At 34.0% G+C, this 17,565-nt stretch overlaps 1 protein-coding gene across 3 annotated transcripts; it reads right to left on the bottom strand.

Annotated features, from left to right (window-relative positions):
- Positions 1 to 201: 201 nt before the first annotated feature.
- On the bottom strand, positions 202 to 9,742 carry CA1 (carbonic anhydrase 1). Of its 3 annotated transcripts, XM_067712846.1 has the most exons (7): positions 9,706 to 9,742; positions 9,013 to 9,210; positions 7,558 to 7,676; positions 4,919 to 5,014; positions 4,119 to 4,181; positions 1,388 to 1,543; positions 202 to 439 (listed from the first exon to the last, which is right to left on the bottom strand). In XM_067712846.1, exons 1-7 carry the CDS (start codon positions 9,740 to 9,742, stop codon positions 323 to 325), a joined length of 786 nt encoding a protein of 261 aa, XP_067568947.1. In that variant the 3' UTR covers positions 202 to 322. The 3 variants fall into 3 exon arrangements, with proteins under 3 accessions (XP_067568947.1, XP_067568948.1, XP_067568949.1); XM_067712847.1 differs by lacking the exon at positions 9,013 to 9,210; XM_067712848.1 differs by lacking the exons at positions 7,558 to 7,676; positions 9,013 to 9,210 and having other exon boundaries at positions 9,706 to 9,720.
- Positions 9,743 to 17,565: the final 7,823 nt, after the last annotated feature.

The raw sequence follows: 17,565 nt of genomic DNA, 5'->3' as shown, positions 1-17,565 counted from the left end.
TTAGTTCAATTAAAATGAATAAAATGGAAAGAGATACAAATAACTAAGAAATTAAGTACAAATCACTAAGAAATTAATTGTGTTATAAAGAATTCAACAAAATAGACTTGAATTTAAGCACAAGTTTTGTAAACTTACAGATTACTATTTGAGTTAAGCATTAAGAATAAAAATTAAAGCTTTTTAGTTCTGCAGATTAAATTTGAAAGTAGGCTGTCTTGCTAGTATTAAAATAAACTTGTTTCTTAAAATTTGCTTTATTGGATTACATCAGAAGCAGAGCCTCCCTTCTTGAGGGAGGATAAATTTCTTCTTGGGCCCATCAGAATGAAGCTTTCACTGTTCTGCCCTTCAGAGGCTGGGGTGGTCGGTTGTTGTGCTTAATGGGGACTTCTTTATCACCTTCGACATTTGATAGAAGACTGCGGAACTGTGCCAGCTTGGAGGGAGGATAAAATATTTAAATAGTCAAAAGCTATTAAATTTACACAGAACACTTTTCTTCTAGTATAATTGATGCACTGATATTTAGAAAATCAGGTTGAAGACTGCAGTGGTTTCACAGATACGAAGGGAGGAAGCCAAAAATTCCTTCACATTTCTTTGCACTAGGCATTTGGCTTAAATTATTGATGATTGACTGGATTAGAATACCAGCTTTCTCATTCTTGGGTAAGAGACTTACCTGCTTGGTGCCTCAGTTTCCATATAGTACTATTTCATTGCATTGTTGTGAAGACTAAATGGGTCAATACATGTAAAGTTCTTAGAACGATGTTTGGCATATGGCATATGCTCAAGAAGTGTTAGTTACCAATAGGTCACACCGCCTGCCCTAAAGGCTTGTTATGAGAATTGACTGACAAAACGTACATAAGTAACCTAATAAAAGTAGTTGCTCAATCATTGGTAGTTACTATTTTCATAATTATAAACAATAATTAATGAGATATTTTGTTGAATATTTACGAGCTTAAGTTTCAAAAAAGAACAAAAACCCATGTCAGCTATCAAAATATGCCACTTGAGAGTCACAATTCCCCAAAGTCTTAATAGTACTTCTAGTGCCAGTTTTTTCTTGTTTTTGAAACTCTTAGGAAGATATTTAACAAAGTTGGAATTTTCCTTATTAAGGCAAAAAGAATAGCAAGAGTTCTGAATCTCATATATTTTTTCTACATAAAGTAAAAAAAGTGTTTATAAATACACTTTTATTTTTGATTATTCAATAGACCTTATGTCACAAATAAACCTTTTTCAGTTGGAAGGGAAAATGAACTCTTCAAAATCTAATTGAAATAATAATTTCCCCCAATAATTCTATGAATTGAAATGGTATTCCTGCTTTGCACTTCTAATGCTCACTCATTCACCTTTGATACTCTACCTGTTCTGAACTAATACTGATGTTTCCCTTAAAGATGATCCAGATTATGCTCTCATGAAGAGGAGGATGAGTCAGAGAGCCATGGTAGGTCCAGTAATCCCGGGATGAAGGAAGGAGAACAGAGGGGTCAAAATTTGTGAATGGGGCTTTTTTGCCCTGAAAGAAAAAGAAAAGTAATATATTATTATATCATGATATAAACTAGTTGCATCATTACATATATGACATATATGTTATATTATTTGGTAGATAGATCTTAGCTAAGAAGTTAATCAATTTTTCTACTATATAGTATTTCATGACTGGTGTGTTTGTGGATACAAACAATAAAAGTAATAGAAGATTGAAAATATGCTACACTGGAATTTTGACTGAGCAATCTGCCTCCTTCTTCATTTGGTTGAAGACAAGCAAAGATTCAAAAAGTTTTTATTATCTGTATTCTTTAAAAAGATAGTTAATTTCCAGTATAAAACATTTATTGCTTCTCTAGGAATGATACCAGATACTGTTCCAGTGGTAAAGATATTTATTGACATGTATATTGGTATGTTTTATCTTCATTCTATTTATTCCTATTTTCTTTTCTGATTGGTTATATTGGTGTATAGAAAATGAATTGATATTTGTATGCTAATATTTTATGTAGTCAACTTTATTAAACTTGTGTATTAATTCTGTTTTTTACCTGTTTGATTTGTATTTTCCAGGTCGATGCCAATGATTATATCCTCTGCACTTGAGGATAGATTTGTCTTTGTTTCCCTAATATTTACCCAAAAATGTACTCTTAGTTCTTTCCTTTCTTTATTACATTGATTAGGACATTTATTGTAATGGTCAGTTGTGGTGGTCACAGTTGACACCCTGGTCTTTTTCTTGATTGAATTTGAAAGGCTTCAAATATTTCACTACTAAGTTTGATGTTTGATCCAAGTTGGTATGTGATATTCTTTCTTAAGCTCAATAAGTTTTCAGAGAGTTTTCTTTCTTTTTTTTATCTTCAGGAATTGGCATTGAATTTTTATCAAATGCTTTTCAAGCATCTAACAAGTTTGTAATATGGTTTTTCATCTTTAATTTGTTACTGTAATGACTTATATTGGAAGATAGTCTAATATTAAACTATCCTTGCATCCTGGGGATAAAGTCTACTAGTTTGGAAACATTACTCTTTTAATATACTGTTGAATATGATTTGCTGTAATTGATTTTAATATTTATTTTAGCTATATTCCTAAGAACGATTAACCTATGATTTCCTTTTTGTGGTGTTCTTACCCAGTTTGGGTATTAGGTTTCATTTAATTAAATCAAAATAAAGTTTTCTGTCCTCTCATCTGAGCAGTTTAGTTAACAGTGGCATGATTGTTTCTTAAAAGTTGTGTAACACTTCCCCATAAAGTGGTCTGGGCCTAGAGTTTTCTTTCACTAGATACGATTTTTACTATTTTTTCAATTTCTTTTTAGATTCTTGATCTGTTTAGGCTTTCACATTTTGAGTCAGTTTCTCTGCATTTTCCTAGAAATTCATCCTTTTAATCTAAATTTTCAAATTTACTGGTATAGTATTATACAGCTTACCCTTGAACAATGTGGAGGTTAGAAGTGCTGAACCAGGAGTGCTGAACCCCTGCACAGTCAAAAATCCACGTATAACTTTATGGTCATCCCTCATAACCACAGTTGTGCATCAGCAGATTCAATTAAGTGCCAATTTTGTAGTGCTATAGCATGTATTTATCAAAAAAAAAAATCCATGAATAAGTGGACCTGTGCAGTTCAAACCCATGTTGTTCAAGGGTCAAGTGTACAAATTTTTCTCTTTTAAAACTTTTTACCACATCTTTAATTATGACCCAATCCCTTAATTCTAATAAATTTTTTGTATGTGTACCTTTTTTTCCATCATCAAACTTGCCAAAAGTGTGTTTTTTGGTTGTTTTTATCCAAAGAATCAGCTTTTCATTTTAGTAATAAAATTTTACCTTGTATATATTCATTTTCTTTCTTATTTTATTAATGTTTTGCTTCATCTTCATTAATTATTTCCTTCTATTTTCTTTTCATATATTATTTTTTATATTCCTGAGTTGAGTGCTTATTTATCTTCAGACTTTCCACTTTATAATATATCCATTTGAAGATTAATTTTTTTAGACTCAACATGAACTAGATTTATTTTATATAAAAATACAATGAAAGAAAATGACATATCTCTGACATATGATTTAACTATTTGCTATTAAAACAGTAAAGCTAAGGTTAAATATATCATAAAATCCATCTTTTTTTCTTTTTTTTTTTAAGCTGACAGGGGGAATCATGGTTATCAGACACTGCATATTAAAGGGATTTTAAAACAATACCCTTAACTTCTGTATTTTTGTATTGATAAAAATAAAGATATCTTTCCCCATGATGTAAAAAATTCACATTTTAGTTGGTTATAGTTTTTAAACAAATTTGAATAACTATGAAACCCATTCTTCTACAGGCTTCATCCTGCCAAAATAGATGACCAATAACTATGAAAAACAAAACTAAAATAAAACAAATATCTGAGTCAGAGACCTTTTCAGAAGCAAGGAACATCTAAGTAGTACCTTGATTTTCAGATTGGTAGTTTGTGCTTCGGCCTTCCTACTCCTCACATTAAATATGCAATTAAATGACTTCTGTAGTTCTGCAGATTCTTGTTCTCTGATTTAAACTAACTTAGTCTATTTACCTTAGTTTTAACTGCTTTTAGGGCATCAAGTACTTTCTGCAGGTTTGGGTTGGCCTGACCCACCTGGAGATTAAAAAAAATAAAGTGTGAGATAAAAATTGTTATCAAGTCAAATCCTATTTATTTAATTTTTTTCAATTAAAAACAGTAACGGAAGAAAAAATATGCAAGTCAAAATATCGGAATTTAACAAAATTGTAATACAAAAACAAACCTCCTACTTTTTGTTCTATTAATTATAATTAGTACAATGAATGTCATGTTGTTAGTGTTCAATAAAGGTTAACTAGAATCACTATAATTCCAAAAGTTAGTCACCCAAATATACCACTTTAATAATAACTTCCCTATAGAACTTTTCAGGGACTCTCCTACAGAGGATGTGAACAAATCTTCCATTTTAAATATCAATTGAACTTTCTTTATGGGACAAAAATCCAATCAATATATTTTTCTTATGAAACATTAAACTGATAAACTCCTGACTCTATGAGGTAGGAAGTTTAGAAGAAAGGGACTTTGGAAGAGCTGAAAAAAAAAATTAGCTTCACCTTCAACACCTTCTCATTTCATCTCTACCTGAAATTTATTTCTCTCTTCAAGTGGGAAAAGCCAAGAGAAAACAAACTAAAATACACTAGGGAACTGTTCGTTCCCCTGTGGTCAGCCATTAGTAGAAGGGGAACTTTCCAAAAAGAAAAAGAAGGACTCAAATATTCTTTTGTCTTATTTCATCCTATTTTGAGGTCTGATTGGTAAGAAATAGTTTTAGCAGAGCTCTGTAACTCTCTATAACTCACCTTCATCAAAACACCAATAAGTGCCAAACCATCAGCCTGTGAGGCAGCTTCAGCAAAGCTGGAGTACTTCGCAGAATTCCAGTGAACTATATGAAGCTAAAAATGACAATGTTGTTGAGTAGTTATTTATACCATTGTGAAAGTAAAAAGTAAGTTAGACATTAACTTGTTAATATATAAAGATATATCTTGGCTTTGATAGATAAAACTTATGTGACCCTTCATCCAGGGCATGGAAAGGGCTATGTTCTCACTCTTAAGAAGAGTTATCTGTGTGCTGAACAGAGTGGGCAAATGAAAATACTGGAACCAGTAAATAAAATGTCTTTTCTCACAATATCATAACTATTCAATATTACTCCTTTTTTTAAAAAAAAACTTTGGTATAAGAAGATCAGGAGTTCTGGCTAACTAGTTTGGGGACAAAAACTTAATTTTCTCTCACTTGAGGTACTTAGTAACTTTATGAGAAGGGGTTCCTGAAGTATCTGGAGTCTTGGCCAAGGACAGATTCTCTTGAGCATATCCAGACACATCTCAAGCCAACATCTCCAGCCTAACCTCTCTGTGGAACTCTAGACTTGTATACCCAAGTATGTGTGTATGTCTTCTTGATACTTTCTTGATATCTCCACATGGATGTTTAATATGAATCTCAAACTTAATATGGCCAAACTAGAACTCTTGACTTCCTCCTTGCCAGACCTGTTTTATTTTCCCTTCTTAGGAAAAGGCACCACCTTCCATCTAATTGCTCAACCAGAAAATACAACAGTTGTCATTAATTTCTTACTTTTCTCCATTTATCAACATCCATCTTTCAGCACATCTCATAGATTATACCCCTTCACTTGGTTTACAACTTTGAGTCTTTTCATTAGCTGCTGATTTTCTCTGGGGTGTCCTTCCCCATAATCTTTCAACAGCAGTATTTTGACTTGAATTGAGGCTGAACTCAAATGCCAGTTCTGAAAAAATCCTTTCCTGACCACCCAATGTAAAGTGATCATCTGGTCACTTGTATCACTCTAAATCAAACCAATTCTCTCCATGTCATGTATCCCTTCCCTTCCCTTCCCTTCCTTTCCCTTCCCTTCCTTTCTCCTCCCTTCCCTCCCCTTCCCTTCTCTTGCCTCCCCTCCCTTGCCCTCTCTTCCCCTGCCCTCCCCGCCCCTCCCCTCTTTCCCTCTTCTTTGTCTCTTCTCTCTCTCTTTCTCCCCACGTCTCCCTCTCTCCTGCTCTCCCTTCCATCCTCCATCCCACCAGCTGTCATATGTTGAACTTTGTGGCTAAGTGCCTGTCATCTCTACCCTGGATTAATTTTATTTTTCTCAAATTAAATGAGAGAATCACCAGTTTATATTTCTTAAATACAACCAAATGTCCTCCCCCAAAGATGCTACTAATACTAATTTAGGCTTTCAGCCCATTTGATTTTAGTCCACCTTCAATTTTATGAAGGAGAAATAGGAAAAATACATTTAATGGATTTCTGCAACATTGAAAGTTATTAGCCTGGCTTTACAATGTAACATAAAGTAAGTTATATTTGTATACTATTCCCAAATCCTCTATTAAAATGAAAAATGCATAACTCTGTACCTAACAATCTCTCTTATGAAAATTTGCCCTACATAATTGCTTTCACTAGGGTGTAAGATACATGTACAGATGTATTTATTGCAGCATTTTTTTTTTTTTGGTAAAAGCAAAAAGAACAGAACAAAAAGGAAAAGGCATTGTAATTGTCCATATGTAGGGCTCAGCTAATAAATTCTAACATGCATACACTGAAATATTGTACAGACAGTAAAAGAAGAGGTGCAATTAAACCTACAGACTTGAAAAAATGATCATGATAAATTGGTAAGTGAAAAAAAAGCATGTTGGAAAACTATATGTATTACGAACTCATTTTATAAAAGTAAAATAAAAAAGCCAACCAGTCTATATTGGTACAAATGTATTGTATATTCATACATATGAAGAGCAAAAGTTCTTTGTTTTTAGTCTCCCATACCCTCTGTTGACAGTTTGATGCAAATGTTCTTTATTTTTCCATGGATATACAGACAGAATGTCTTGAATTGGATCACAAACTTCCATGTGGGGGTGAATCAAGAGGCCAGAGTGTAGTGGCCTGAGCCAGGGAACCTCAAACCCTCATCTAGAGTATGCTACTCTGTGATGACTCCTGTGATTAAACTTGTACTCTTAGTAGAGACTTACTGAAGTGTTCCAGCCTAGCTACACCTATGCTACTGGTGTGTCCAAACTTGAACATTTAAATAAGAAGAGAATGATGGTGTTCTCCATTTGGGGGTTGGAGTTTTAAAAGGAGAGCAGCATTTCCCCTTGAGGCTAGCCTGACATCAAGATAACTTTTCAAGGCATTCTGAAATGAAAGAGTATTCTGGGGTTCATGAGTCTGACTCCAAGTTCACCTGCCTCTTTCACATGAAAATTTCCCTCTATTGCCAAACACAGTGTGTCTGTATTTTATTTTAATGGAGCCTGGGAGTGCTTTTCAGGGACCAGAATGCTCATTCCTTTGGAGCTATTATAATGGAGTCTTATAAGGGAGCTGCTTCTGGGAGGACTCTCAGTGTAGTTCTCTCTCACTCCTTAAGCTACCTTACCTCTGCAGAATATTTGACTCCATCCACCAAGTGCTCAGAACCATAGTCATCTTTGACACCCCAGTGAAAATGGAACTGATGGAGCCTATAGCTTTCAGAGAGAGGACCACCTTTCAGCACTAGAAGAAAAAGGAAATTACTGTTACAATCATAAGCTCCAGCTTATCTTTGCATTTAATATAAACTAACATTAAATTGGATTGAGTAGAAATGAAAACAAACAGTAGCGCCAAAGTTTCCATCTTGTTGGTTTTTTTCCCCACATCCACAATGATGGTCTTCATATGTATGGTGCACCCTACGATAGTGCATTAATTATATATAATTCTCAGCACATGAGCTGTAATTTTACCTTTTTCTGCCTTTAAGAAAGCATATTGGAAAATGAGTGAATTATATGATTACAGGGCTTTCCTTGAATCTGCTTTAATTTGCAAGTTCATTCATTCATTCTTTTAACAAAGACAGTAGTGGGCAGTATGCATCAAGATCTTTAGTAATTTATTTTTAGTAACAAATTACTCAACACATACCTTGTAACTGATCAAGACACAAGAGGGTATCTTGACAGCTTTGTTGAGAATCCCTAGCCAGGGACCAAAAGAATATTCCAGCAGAACAGTAAGGTCACTTTTAAAATTCTAACATTGAATGACCATGTTTCTTTAGAGAGTCTATCCAATCATATGATTAATAAAACACACATAATACCAGACCTAATCCTAACAATGGACATAGCTGCAAGGTGTCTAAAATTTAGGCTCATAACCTTGTAGGAAAGTGCTAAAACAAATTTTGCCTTTTGTCAGTAGAGTTGTTTTATGGAATTGTCATTTAATAAATTATTCAGTAAACAGTTTTGAAAATTTTACTATGTGCTAGATTCTGGGATGTGAAGATAAAAATTCAGTCACTATGGCCTAGTAAGGAGAGGGGAATATAGACAAGTATACTTATGCACAGAATTGTTCCATGCAAGATGCACACAAGACCATTTTCTTACTGGCACTTCACAGTTACAGACCCATTTTTCTGGTCACACAAATAAATATATTCTTCACCTCTGTTTTTCTTCCCTACTAGGCTCCTCCACCCTCATCTCGATTAGAAAATATTTGCCTTTTCAGTTTTTATATTCATGATGGTCCATAGACCTTTTTGAAAAGCTACTGTTTATTCAGAGGGTGTGAAGTGAGCAAAAAGACATTGGAAACAAGAAGAAATGGAATAGTGTCCCTGAAAAGGAGAGGGACTGAAAAAAGACAGATCTGGGAGTCCCCAAAATCATCTTTACCACTTGTAAATTTTCTAGATATTCAAGATGCCTCACCAGATTCCAGCAACATTACACATGTGCACAAAAGACTGCAGATGGTCTTTTGTGTTTCTTAAAGCCCTATTGTTTTAATTTCCCCAGTAAAGTCGAAGAAAAATTAGAAGGGTCTTTTGGCTCACCTGATCGATTATCATCGTCCACAAAGTTTATGTGGAAGGAATGTCCCACATTGACGATTTCTTTGGCTGTGTCTGGACTGTAGGAGACACTGATAGGTTTGAGAGAGGCATCATGTTTGGTTTCACTGGTTTTGATGTCGATGGGAGATTGGTTATTTCCATTTGCGATGGGGTACAGCTTGCCCCACTGTTCAGGACCTACCAGGACAAACATACACTTACAATCAAAACTTGATCAAATCCAATGTTTTAGGAATATAACTTTGTTTATTAGATTAGGATTTACTGAGGATCTTAAATGATATTCTGTTTAACTTAATGGAAATTCAGTGTTTGAGAATGCCCCTTTTCTATGCTATACTATAAAATGGTGTATTTGTCAATACAAATAATATGCTCATAGTCTGTGGGATCAGACTATACATATTTTACCTTTATAGCAATAGATTTCTAATATACACATATGGAGAGAGAGACAGAGGGAGAGAAAGGAAGAGAGACAGAATGCATTTTGTAGACAACAATGACCCAAAGGACAACTGCTAAGAATACATGCAGAGCTATTATAATTCAAAGTCAGGCAAACCAAACCATTAATCTATGACTACATAGGTACTTTAAGTGCTCAATATCTCTTTTATTGGAAAAGGGAAGAGGCTGTTATTTGATCTACATGAACAGAAGAATATTTACCATTTTCACCATCATATCCCCAGTCAGGACTTGCCATTATCTTCTACTTAGTTTTCTTTTTCTGAAAACAAAGATAATACCTGAAATAACTAACTGCAACTGAATGTGCAGTAGACAACTGAAACCACAGTTTGTGGGTTTTTATAGAACCGTCTCTGTCCTTAATAGGTTACTATTTCATCATCTCTACCTATCAGGAAGTATATGCATGTAAAAAAAAAAAAGATATTGTAAAAGAAGCCCACAAGGGTAAGGTCAGTTCCAATTGTTTTATTTTCTTATATTGTAAGAGAGAAATATGGAAATCTTACCTTTTATAAAAGCAAGCACTGTTTCTCTCATGTTAGTAGAAGATATGGCTGACTATTATCATATATGATTCTTTGAATTTCTAACTGAAAATGACTGTGCACTTGAGATTTCCAATTTTTGCCCTTGCTGGACACTTAAGCAATACTAGCAACAGTAATTTAGTAAGAAGAATAATTTGCGTGTTTACAGGCTGATCAGAACAAGTATCATGATGTTAATTTAAAATCAGGTAACAGAATCATTAATTATTTGTAATATATATTATTCATAATGGTACACTTCAAAGACACACATGATGAGAATAAAGTCCATTTTTAAAGGAGTTGGGATTCATAAATGGAGAAGATTTTATTAATATTGAAATTAAATATGTTCCAAAATTTATGTTACACATCAAATACAGGTCTACTGGAATAGAAGGCTTTCTTCTGTATAGTTCTATACAATTTATAGAGCACTTTCATATTATTTTATTTTACCATCACCACTACACTCATAAATCCTATACAGTGAGAATTATCATCTTGTGGCTGAGAGATGTTGAGGGTCTTCACCACAACTAGCAAGAAGCCAAGAAGCCAAGAAGCCAAGACTTGAGCCTCCAAGTCCAGTTGTTTTCTTTACTACACCTCTGCTGAATGCCACACTGGGTGAGCTATGAGGTGGATGATCCCTAATTCTCTTTCTATGCCCACAATTCTCTTAAGTCCAATTTAAGCTTGGACCAAGGTGAGACTTGCCACCTGTTGAGTGATGAGAAGATCTACAGAACTTTTCAAGGAGGCAAAGAAAACCAATTAGTATGTGTCAGACTGCCTAGGTCCATATTTCCAAGGCTCTAAATGTGCTCAGAGGAAACAAAATCAGAAAATATAAGCTTCCATAGTAATGACTGATTTCCATGCCTTGGTAGTCATACTTCCTTTCACACTCTGGAATTTTCTGAGTTACCTAGGCTTTCTGAAATAAGTGAATCTGGCACAATTTTTAGCAAGGCTGACCAGAGGCACATTGTTTGTCCCTTTTGGCTAATGATAGCCAACTAGCTCAGATGCAGATGGACTAAGTATGGCTCTTGAACAAAGTCGGAAGAGGCCCAAGCTTCCATTCCACACTTTAGTAGGCAGAAGAAACTATTACTTAAAAGGGAACTTTTTTTAAAGGTACCATTTATTAAAGCTCCAGTATTACTCAAATGCTAGGCTAAACAGTTTATATGCAGTAATTCATTTAATTCTCACAATAACCAAATTAGGCATTAAAATGTGTATTCCACATAAGAGGAAATTGAAGGCAATTCCTCAGGGTTATGCAAAGCTTGTAAGTGGCTGCTTATATCTTACAAGCCTAGGATTTAAACTTAGATCTGTCTAACTCCAAAGTTTGTACTCTTTCTTAACCTTCCACTATCAACAAATGCCCATTGACCTCAACTTGATTCTGTTTTCTGGAGGATTGGATTGGTTAATCTGGTCTGGTCTGGCTTAAGATGACCAGTAGTCAGACTTGACCCTTGGGCTACTTCATTCTAGACCCAGAGTCTCAGGTTGGCCAGAAGCTCATGGAGTGATAGAAACAGGCTACTCTTTGCCAGATGCCTCCTAATTGCTACTTTGTTAAAAGTAACTTTAAATCAAACTACTATATTAATCAACCTATTTGGAAAAAAGGACAACTTCCTTTTCATTACATGATTATGTGATAATTCATCACATGAATATTTTAACATACATATGGGATTGCATTTTATTTAAAATTTTAGGCACTAAATTACCTTGAACCCTAACCATTATGACCCTTTATTCCATTATGTACCCAGGGTGTGTTTGTGTACATCTACAAGCAGAAAACTATATAGAGAAAGGATGTAAAATTTAATGAGCACCTATGGTTTAAGTCCTAACATAACACTCCTCCCATTTACTTTTATTCCTCTTTTTCTGCTTACAAACTTTGCCTCTTTCAGCTTAATATCTGTACTAAATCCAATATGTCTCACTTTGTGTTCTCTTTACTTTCACCTGTAGTCTCCTCACAGTATAATTTTCTAGGCCTGTGATCTTTGGACTGCTTTTGCATACCAAGGAGTTCAGTCTACACAGCCTCTGCTCTTCTAATCTAAACAGTTTATTCCCTAAAACCATCAAGTATATAAACACATATTGAAGAAGGCTTTTTTTTCCCCTGTTAGAATATTCCAAATAAATCCGTATGTACATGGAATTGAATCAGGAGCAAGTAGGCTGATGGAAAAACCTATAGTTTTTAAAAAAGTAATGTAAAACTACATAAATAATTTTGATAGAGAATTGGCTAATTGGTAACTCTTAGAAGTATCAAGTTATATGCCAATTATATGTCAATAATATGGAAAAAACAATTGTAGTACTTTAAATAGAGATTTTTAAATGTTGAAAGAATGATGTGCAGAATGTTTAATTTTAATAATTACATTGGTTTAATTTGCAAATTTGATGAAAATGTATTAATGGGCTGAGGGTAGAAGGGAAAGAAAGATTTCTTCCTTTACCTTATGAAATGGAATTTTAAGAGGCCAAATATTTACTGAAAAAAATATTTAAAGATAAAATGTTAATATTATCTTGCCCTTTAACCATATGCCATAATTTTATCTCTTGACCTTCTTTCACAATACATAAAATTCTTGCAACAAACACACAAGCAAAAAGAATTATGAAAAGTGATAAAAGATTTACTATTATTATTAAGGAGAGCTATTTCACCGTGCACTCATCTAGGGGTACTGGAGAAGGCTAGAAAAGACTTTTGTTCATTGAACAATTACCATCTGTCAGATCCTTTAAAATAATGACTTAACTCAGTTCTCACAGTAGACCTAAGGGTTAGGTTAGTCTCACCCCACTTTTAAAGAGGAATAACTGAGGCTCAGAAAATTCAAGAAGAGTCAGGATTTGAATCCATTTCTGGTTACCTCTAAAACTCATAAGTGCATCCTCTTCTCTATTTTATTACACCACCATTTTAACAGGCTGTCTATAAAACATTTGCTTTAAAGTTACTTAATAGGACTTCCCTGGCAGTCCAGTCGTTGGGACTCTGCTCTCCCAATGCAGGGGCTGAGGGTTCAATCCCTGGTTGGGGAACTAAGATCCCACATGGGCCTGTGGCCAATAAAATACATACATACATACATACATAAATACATAAAGTTACTTAATAGTTTATTACATTTATTTATTGAATAGCATCAAACTAACTTTGTTGAAGATTTTTTAGTGCCCTGAAATGTTTTCAAAAAAGCAAAGACATTTTCTCAGTGTTTTACAAAATTTGAAAACCATGTTTAGCTAATTTTAAATTATATTAAGCATTTCTTATATGAAATTTTTTCCTCCTAATCTCTTAAATGAACATTTTCCTCTGATTCCTACTTCAGTCTTTTAAAACTGAAAGCATGAACTCTTATGAAGGCAAGTAAATTATGATGAGTTTCAAATTTAAATTTATAATTAAAAAATAATTCTTTGGTATGGAAGGAACTAGGAATGTGAAAGAGTGCTGTGTCTAACTAGGGTAGAGATCTGCTAAATGCCACTGAAAAGAAATTCCAAAAGGCAATACAGTTCTATAATCCTTAGCATTCCATAAGGTTAGGTGGCTTCCCTGGGACCCATATTTTCCCTAAAATAAGGAAATATACATAGTGAAAATCAAGTGTCATGTTTATTAAATTTTGCATAACTCTCACTTTGCTCCCTAATTTCCCTGCTTCTCCAGAATTGATATTGTTTAGAGTGACAAGAGAAAGCTTATTTCTAGTGGAGAAGTTGGTCATGGAAAATGGTTATATTATCTTGTACATTTCTGCAGTAAGACAATTGGAAATTCTGCTGAATCAGTTTAAATGGCAGGATGGTTTATCAGGATTTCACAGTTATTATTTCTTCCAAACTGGTCTTTCTCTCCACTTGTAACAAGATGTCTTACCAACTTTATTCTTTCCAGTGGATGTCTTTGTCTCCATCCATACCAAGCTTGTTCCCATTTTAGTACTTCTGCACTTGCTGTCCCCTCTGTCTGGATGCCTCTGTATCTAGATATTTACACAGGCTCACATTTCACCTCCTCAGAGACAAGTTTCCTGATGTCTAAATTTAATATATCCCTGCTTCTCAGTCCCTCTATTAATTCAGTCTGTCTTCTTTCTTTCATAGCATTTGTTGCATCCTGAAATTATTAATTTTTTTTTGCATACTGAAATTCATTTATTTACTTGCTTAATATCTATAACCATCTCTATAATGATACCTGGATAATGATGGACCATTTTATTTTTTTAAATCACTGCATGGAAAACAGTGGTGTTCAATAAATACTTTAGAGAGAACAATTAAGTGGTCATTTTAAACTTCAATTATTGTATTTCTATAAAGACTTAGAAGAAAAAACACTCATCAGGGACTGCACCCACCCAAACGTACTGGTCTGAACTCAGGGGTGTGTGAATGAGTTTTGCTGGAGGTGAACTCATGTTCGTATTTGGAACTAAGGAAAAAGAGCCTTTCCTATCTCAGTTCTATTAATGGAGGAATGAAGAGACCCGTCTGTGTCTGTCAGTCATTGCTGGGAGAGTAAGAACGTTGGTCTTTATAAGTGTCAACTTTTTTGACACTTTGTAAGTATCGAAACTTAACTCTTGAAATGTGGTTTGAACTTTTGACATAGAAATTTCACAGATCCATAACTCATGGATTTTATTACTGTAATAAAAGAAAAAATTTCAACCTTATATTTCCTGCCTTGGAACATTTTATTTTTATTTTTGAAGACAGTTTTAAAATTCACTAATGAATATTTTTTATTAACCTAGTCAACTCTACATAGGTAACTATTTTAACCCACAGCATAGAGGCATTCAATTTCTTACAATTTCTTGCTTTTGAAAACATGACATTTTAAATATACCTAGTTGATTGTCATACGTATTGAAATTACTGGTTGAAGTGATATATACTGAATACACTGAAAATATAGGCTGTGTACTTTAAAAAAATTTATTTATTTAAAATTTTTTTTGAATTTTATTTGTTTTATATAGCAGGTTCTTATGGCTTGTGCACTTTTAAGCTAATTGTTAGGAGTCTCTTCTACTGGATGAATGGGTAACTTGTGCAGATTAATTGTACCATCTTTATATTTATTTTTAAAACAGACAAAATAATATTTGTCTTATCTCCTATAACTGTTTAGGGAATTGATGAGCTCCTCTATAACAGATGACATAATTAAGCAATATTTTTCATCTTAAAAGAAAATAACATGCATAATCCTTAATAAACCTTAAAATACTGCACAAATGTAAATGATTAACTTCAGACTCAAAAAAAAGTTTGATTTTAACTCTCAGATAAATACATAATATAAATACATGAAATAAAATAAAATAGTTCGAGTGATTGCATGTGGCCTGAAATTCAAACAATTGAGTAAAAGACATCTGCTTGCCACAGATTAAACTAAATCCCACATGTAAACATGAAAGGAGACAAATTCTCAAATGTAAATATTAAGGGAGGTGAAGGTCAGTCACATCAGTCACCTTATCTTAAGATGTTTCATGCAACCTTTGTTGGAGTCCATCTACCTAAAAGTTATCCAAAGATTTAAAAACATTTTTCTATTGACTCCCCCAAATAATTCTGTTAGTTCTCAAACCCTTCTGTCAAAGACTAGATTTCTAAAACACATTTGCAACTAAATATGTCCTCTCTTAATCCCGTGTTTCTTAATGTACAATCTGTAGATCACCTGCCTCAGATTCACATATATGTGAATTAAAATGCACATGCATGTCTCATCCACTCCCTTACTTTTGTGAGATGACCTGATGCAATTTAGATTGCTAACGTGTATCAAGCTCTGCTGGTAGGTATTGGTAGCCATTTTAGACGTATCCGGAGGCTATAGGAATCTGCCTTCACAATCTAATTACTAAAGATATGTTTCAATGAAAGCAAGTCTCTGATCAGACTCCCTCCATTGTACATTCATTAGTAGCAAATTGGCACAAAATAGTCATGTGACTTGTCTGCAGTTTCAGGAGGGCTTGCTGCAGGTGAGGCTCACCACCCAGCACCTTGAATGAAGGACTCACTTCAAACACGCTTTGATGATATCAGGACTGGTGATCTTTGTTGTTGGTTCAGACAGCTGGGTCCACTGGGGCCCAATGGGGCCTAGACTTACATACTACATCAATGGCATTCAAGTGTTGTACTTGTCCACTCATATATCTTGTTCATGTTCTAGCAAATTTTCTCTAGTCACTTATTACTCTTGATACCACTAATTTCATGAGCACAAAATTATTTCTAACATCCTTTATAGTATATAACTAACCTTTCAGTGTTGAGTTAGCTGTAGATATGATAAGTAGTCATTCTGAAGATCCTAGGTCCTGATTAGGATGCTATTATGCATTCCTATTAAGCATTAGATTATATTAACAAAGACATTATTAATACTGAAGTAACACTTACTGAATCAAAATCTCTTCACAGGAGGCCTGAGAATCTGTTTTAATGAACATTCCAAGGTGACATTTTAAAACACATTTGGACAGTTTTACAAACACTCTTTTAAGTGGAATGTCATTTTCCTCACATGCCTTCCTCTTTTAGGAAGAATACCAAATATTAGCAGCCACTTGAAAAATTATTACTGTTTTACTAGTTTTTATCCTCATAAGATTTTAAAAATCCTTTAATGCTTTTACTAGTACCTGACTCCAGGGGAGAAAATCTTTTTTTCATTCTTTTTTTTTTTTTTGATGCTTTTTTATCTGTTGGGTCAATGTGCTAAGAACAGGGTGGTGACGTTCTCTGCAGGGGTTTTTGAATCAAATGCTCAAGTCGGATACATGGTTAAGTGAAGACAAGCATAATAACCAAATGCCTTTTAGTAGTGGAAATATCCATGCCTACATGCAAGAGGTTGCCATTTTAGTTCTCTCTTAACTGATTCCTGTCCTAGTCGGGCTACCAAAGAAAAGCGGCAAGACCAGTAATTGAAGTACCGGTTTGCAGAATGACTCAGAGTGTACAGACGAAGTACATTACAGTGAACCCCTTTACTGATCTTAAAAGAGTGATTCACTTTGTTATAAAGCAGAAACTAACACACCATTGTAAAGCAATTATACTCCAATAAAGATGTTAAAAAAAAAAAAAGAGTGAATACAGACACCTAATGTGGATGAAGCCATAGCTACAATCCTCCTTTGGTCTCTAAAGACTTTCTTTAGAGTCACAGCTATTTTCAGGTGTTAGCATTAACTAAAATTTGTCTGTCTAACCTAATTTCTCTGAGTCATTCTATTTCTTTATTGTGAAGTGGGTTAATGATTGTACTCACCTTGAAGGTTTTGCTTTTTTATGAGGATTAGAGATAAAGGCACATAGCAGATGCACAGTAAAACATAGCTATTATATTTTCACTGAGTGTACTACTAATAATGGAAAACTGCATGGGTTGTGGTTAAATTGGATGGGAGAGTTAAATGACCCT

Source organism: Pseudorca crassidens, chromosome 17 (genome assembly GCF_039906515.1).
Source record: "Pseudorca crassidens isolate mPseCra1 chromosome 17, mPseCra1.hap1, whole genome shotgun sequence".
Taxonomy (NCBI): Eukaryota; Metazoa; Chordata; class Mammalia; order Artiodactyla; family Delphinidae; genus Pseudorca; species Pseudorca crassidens.
This window is presented reverse-complemented; position numbering and strand designations above follow the sequence as displayed.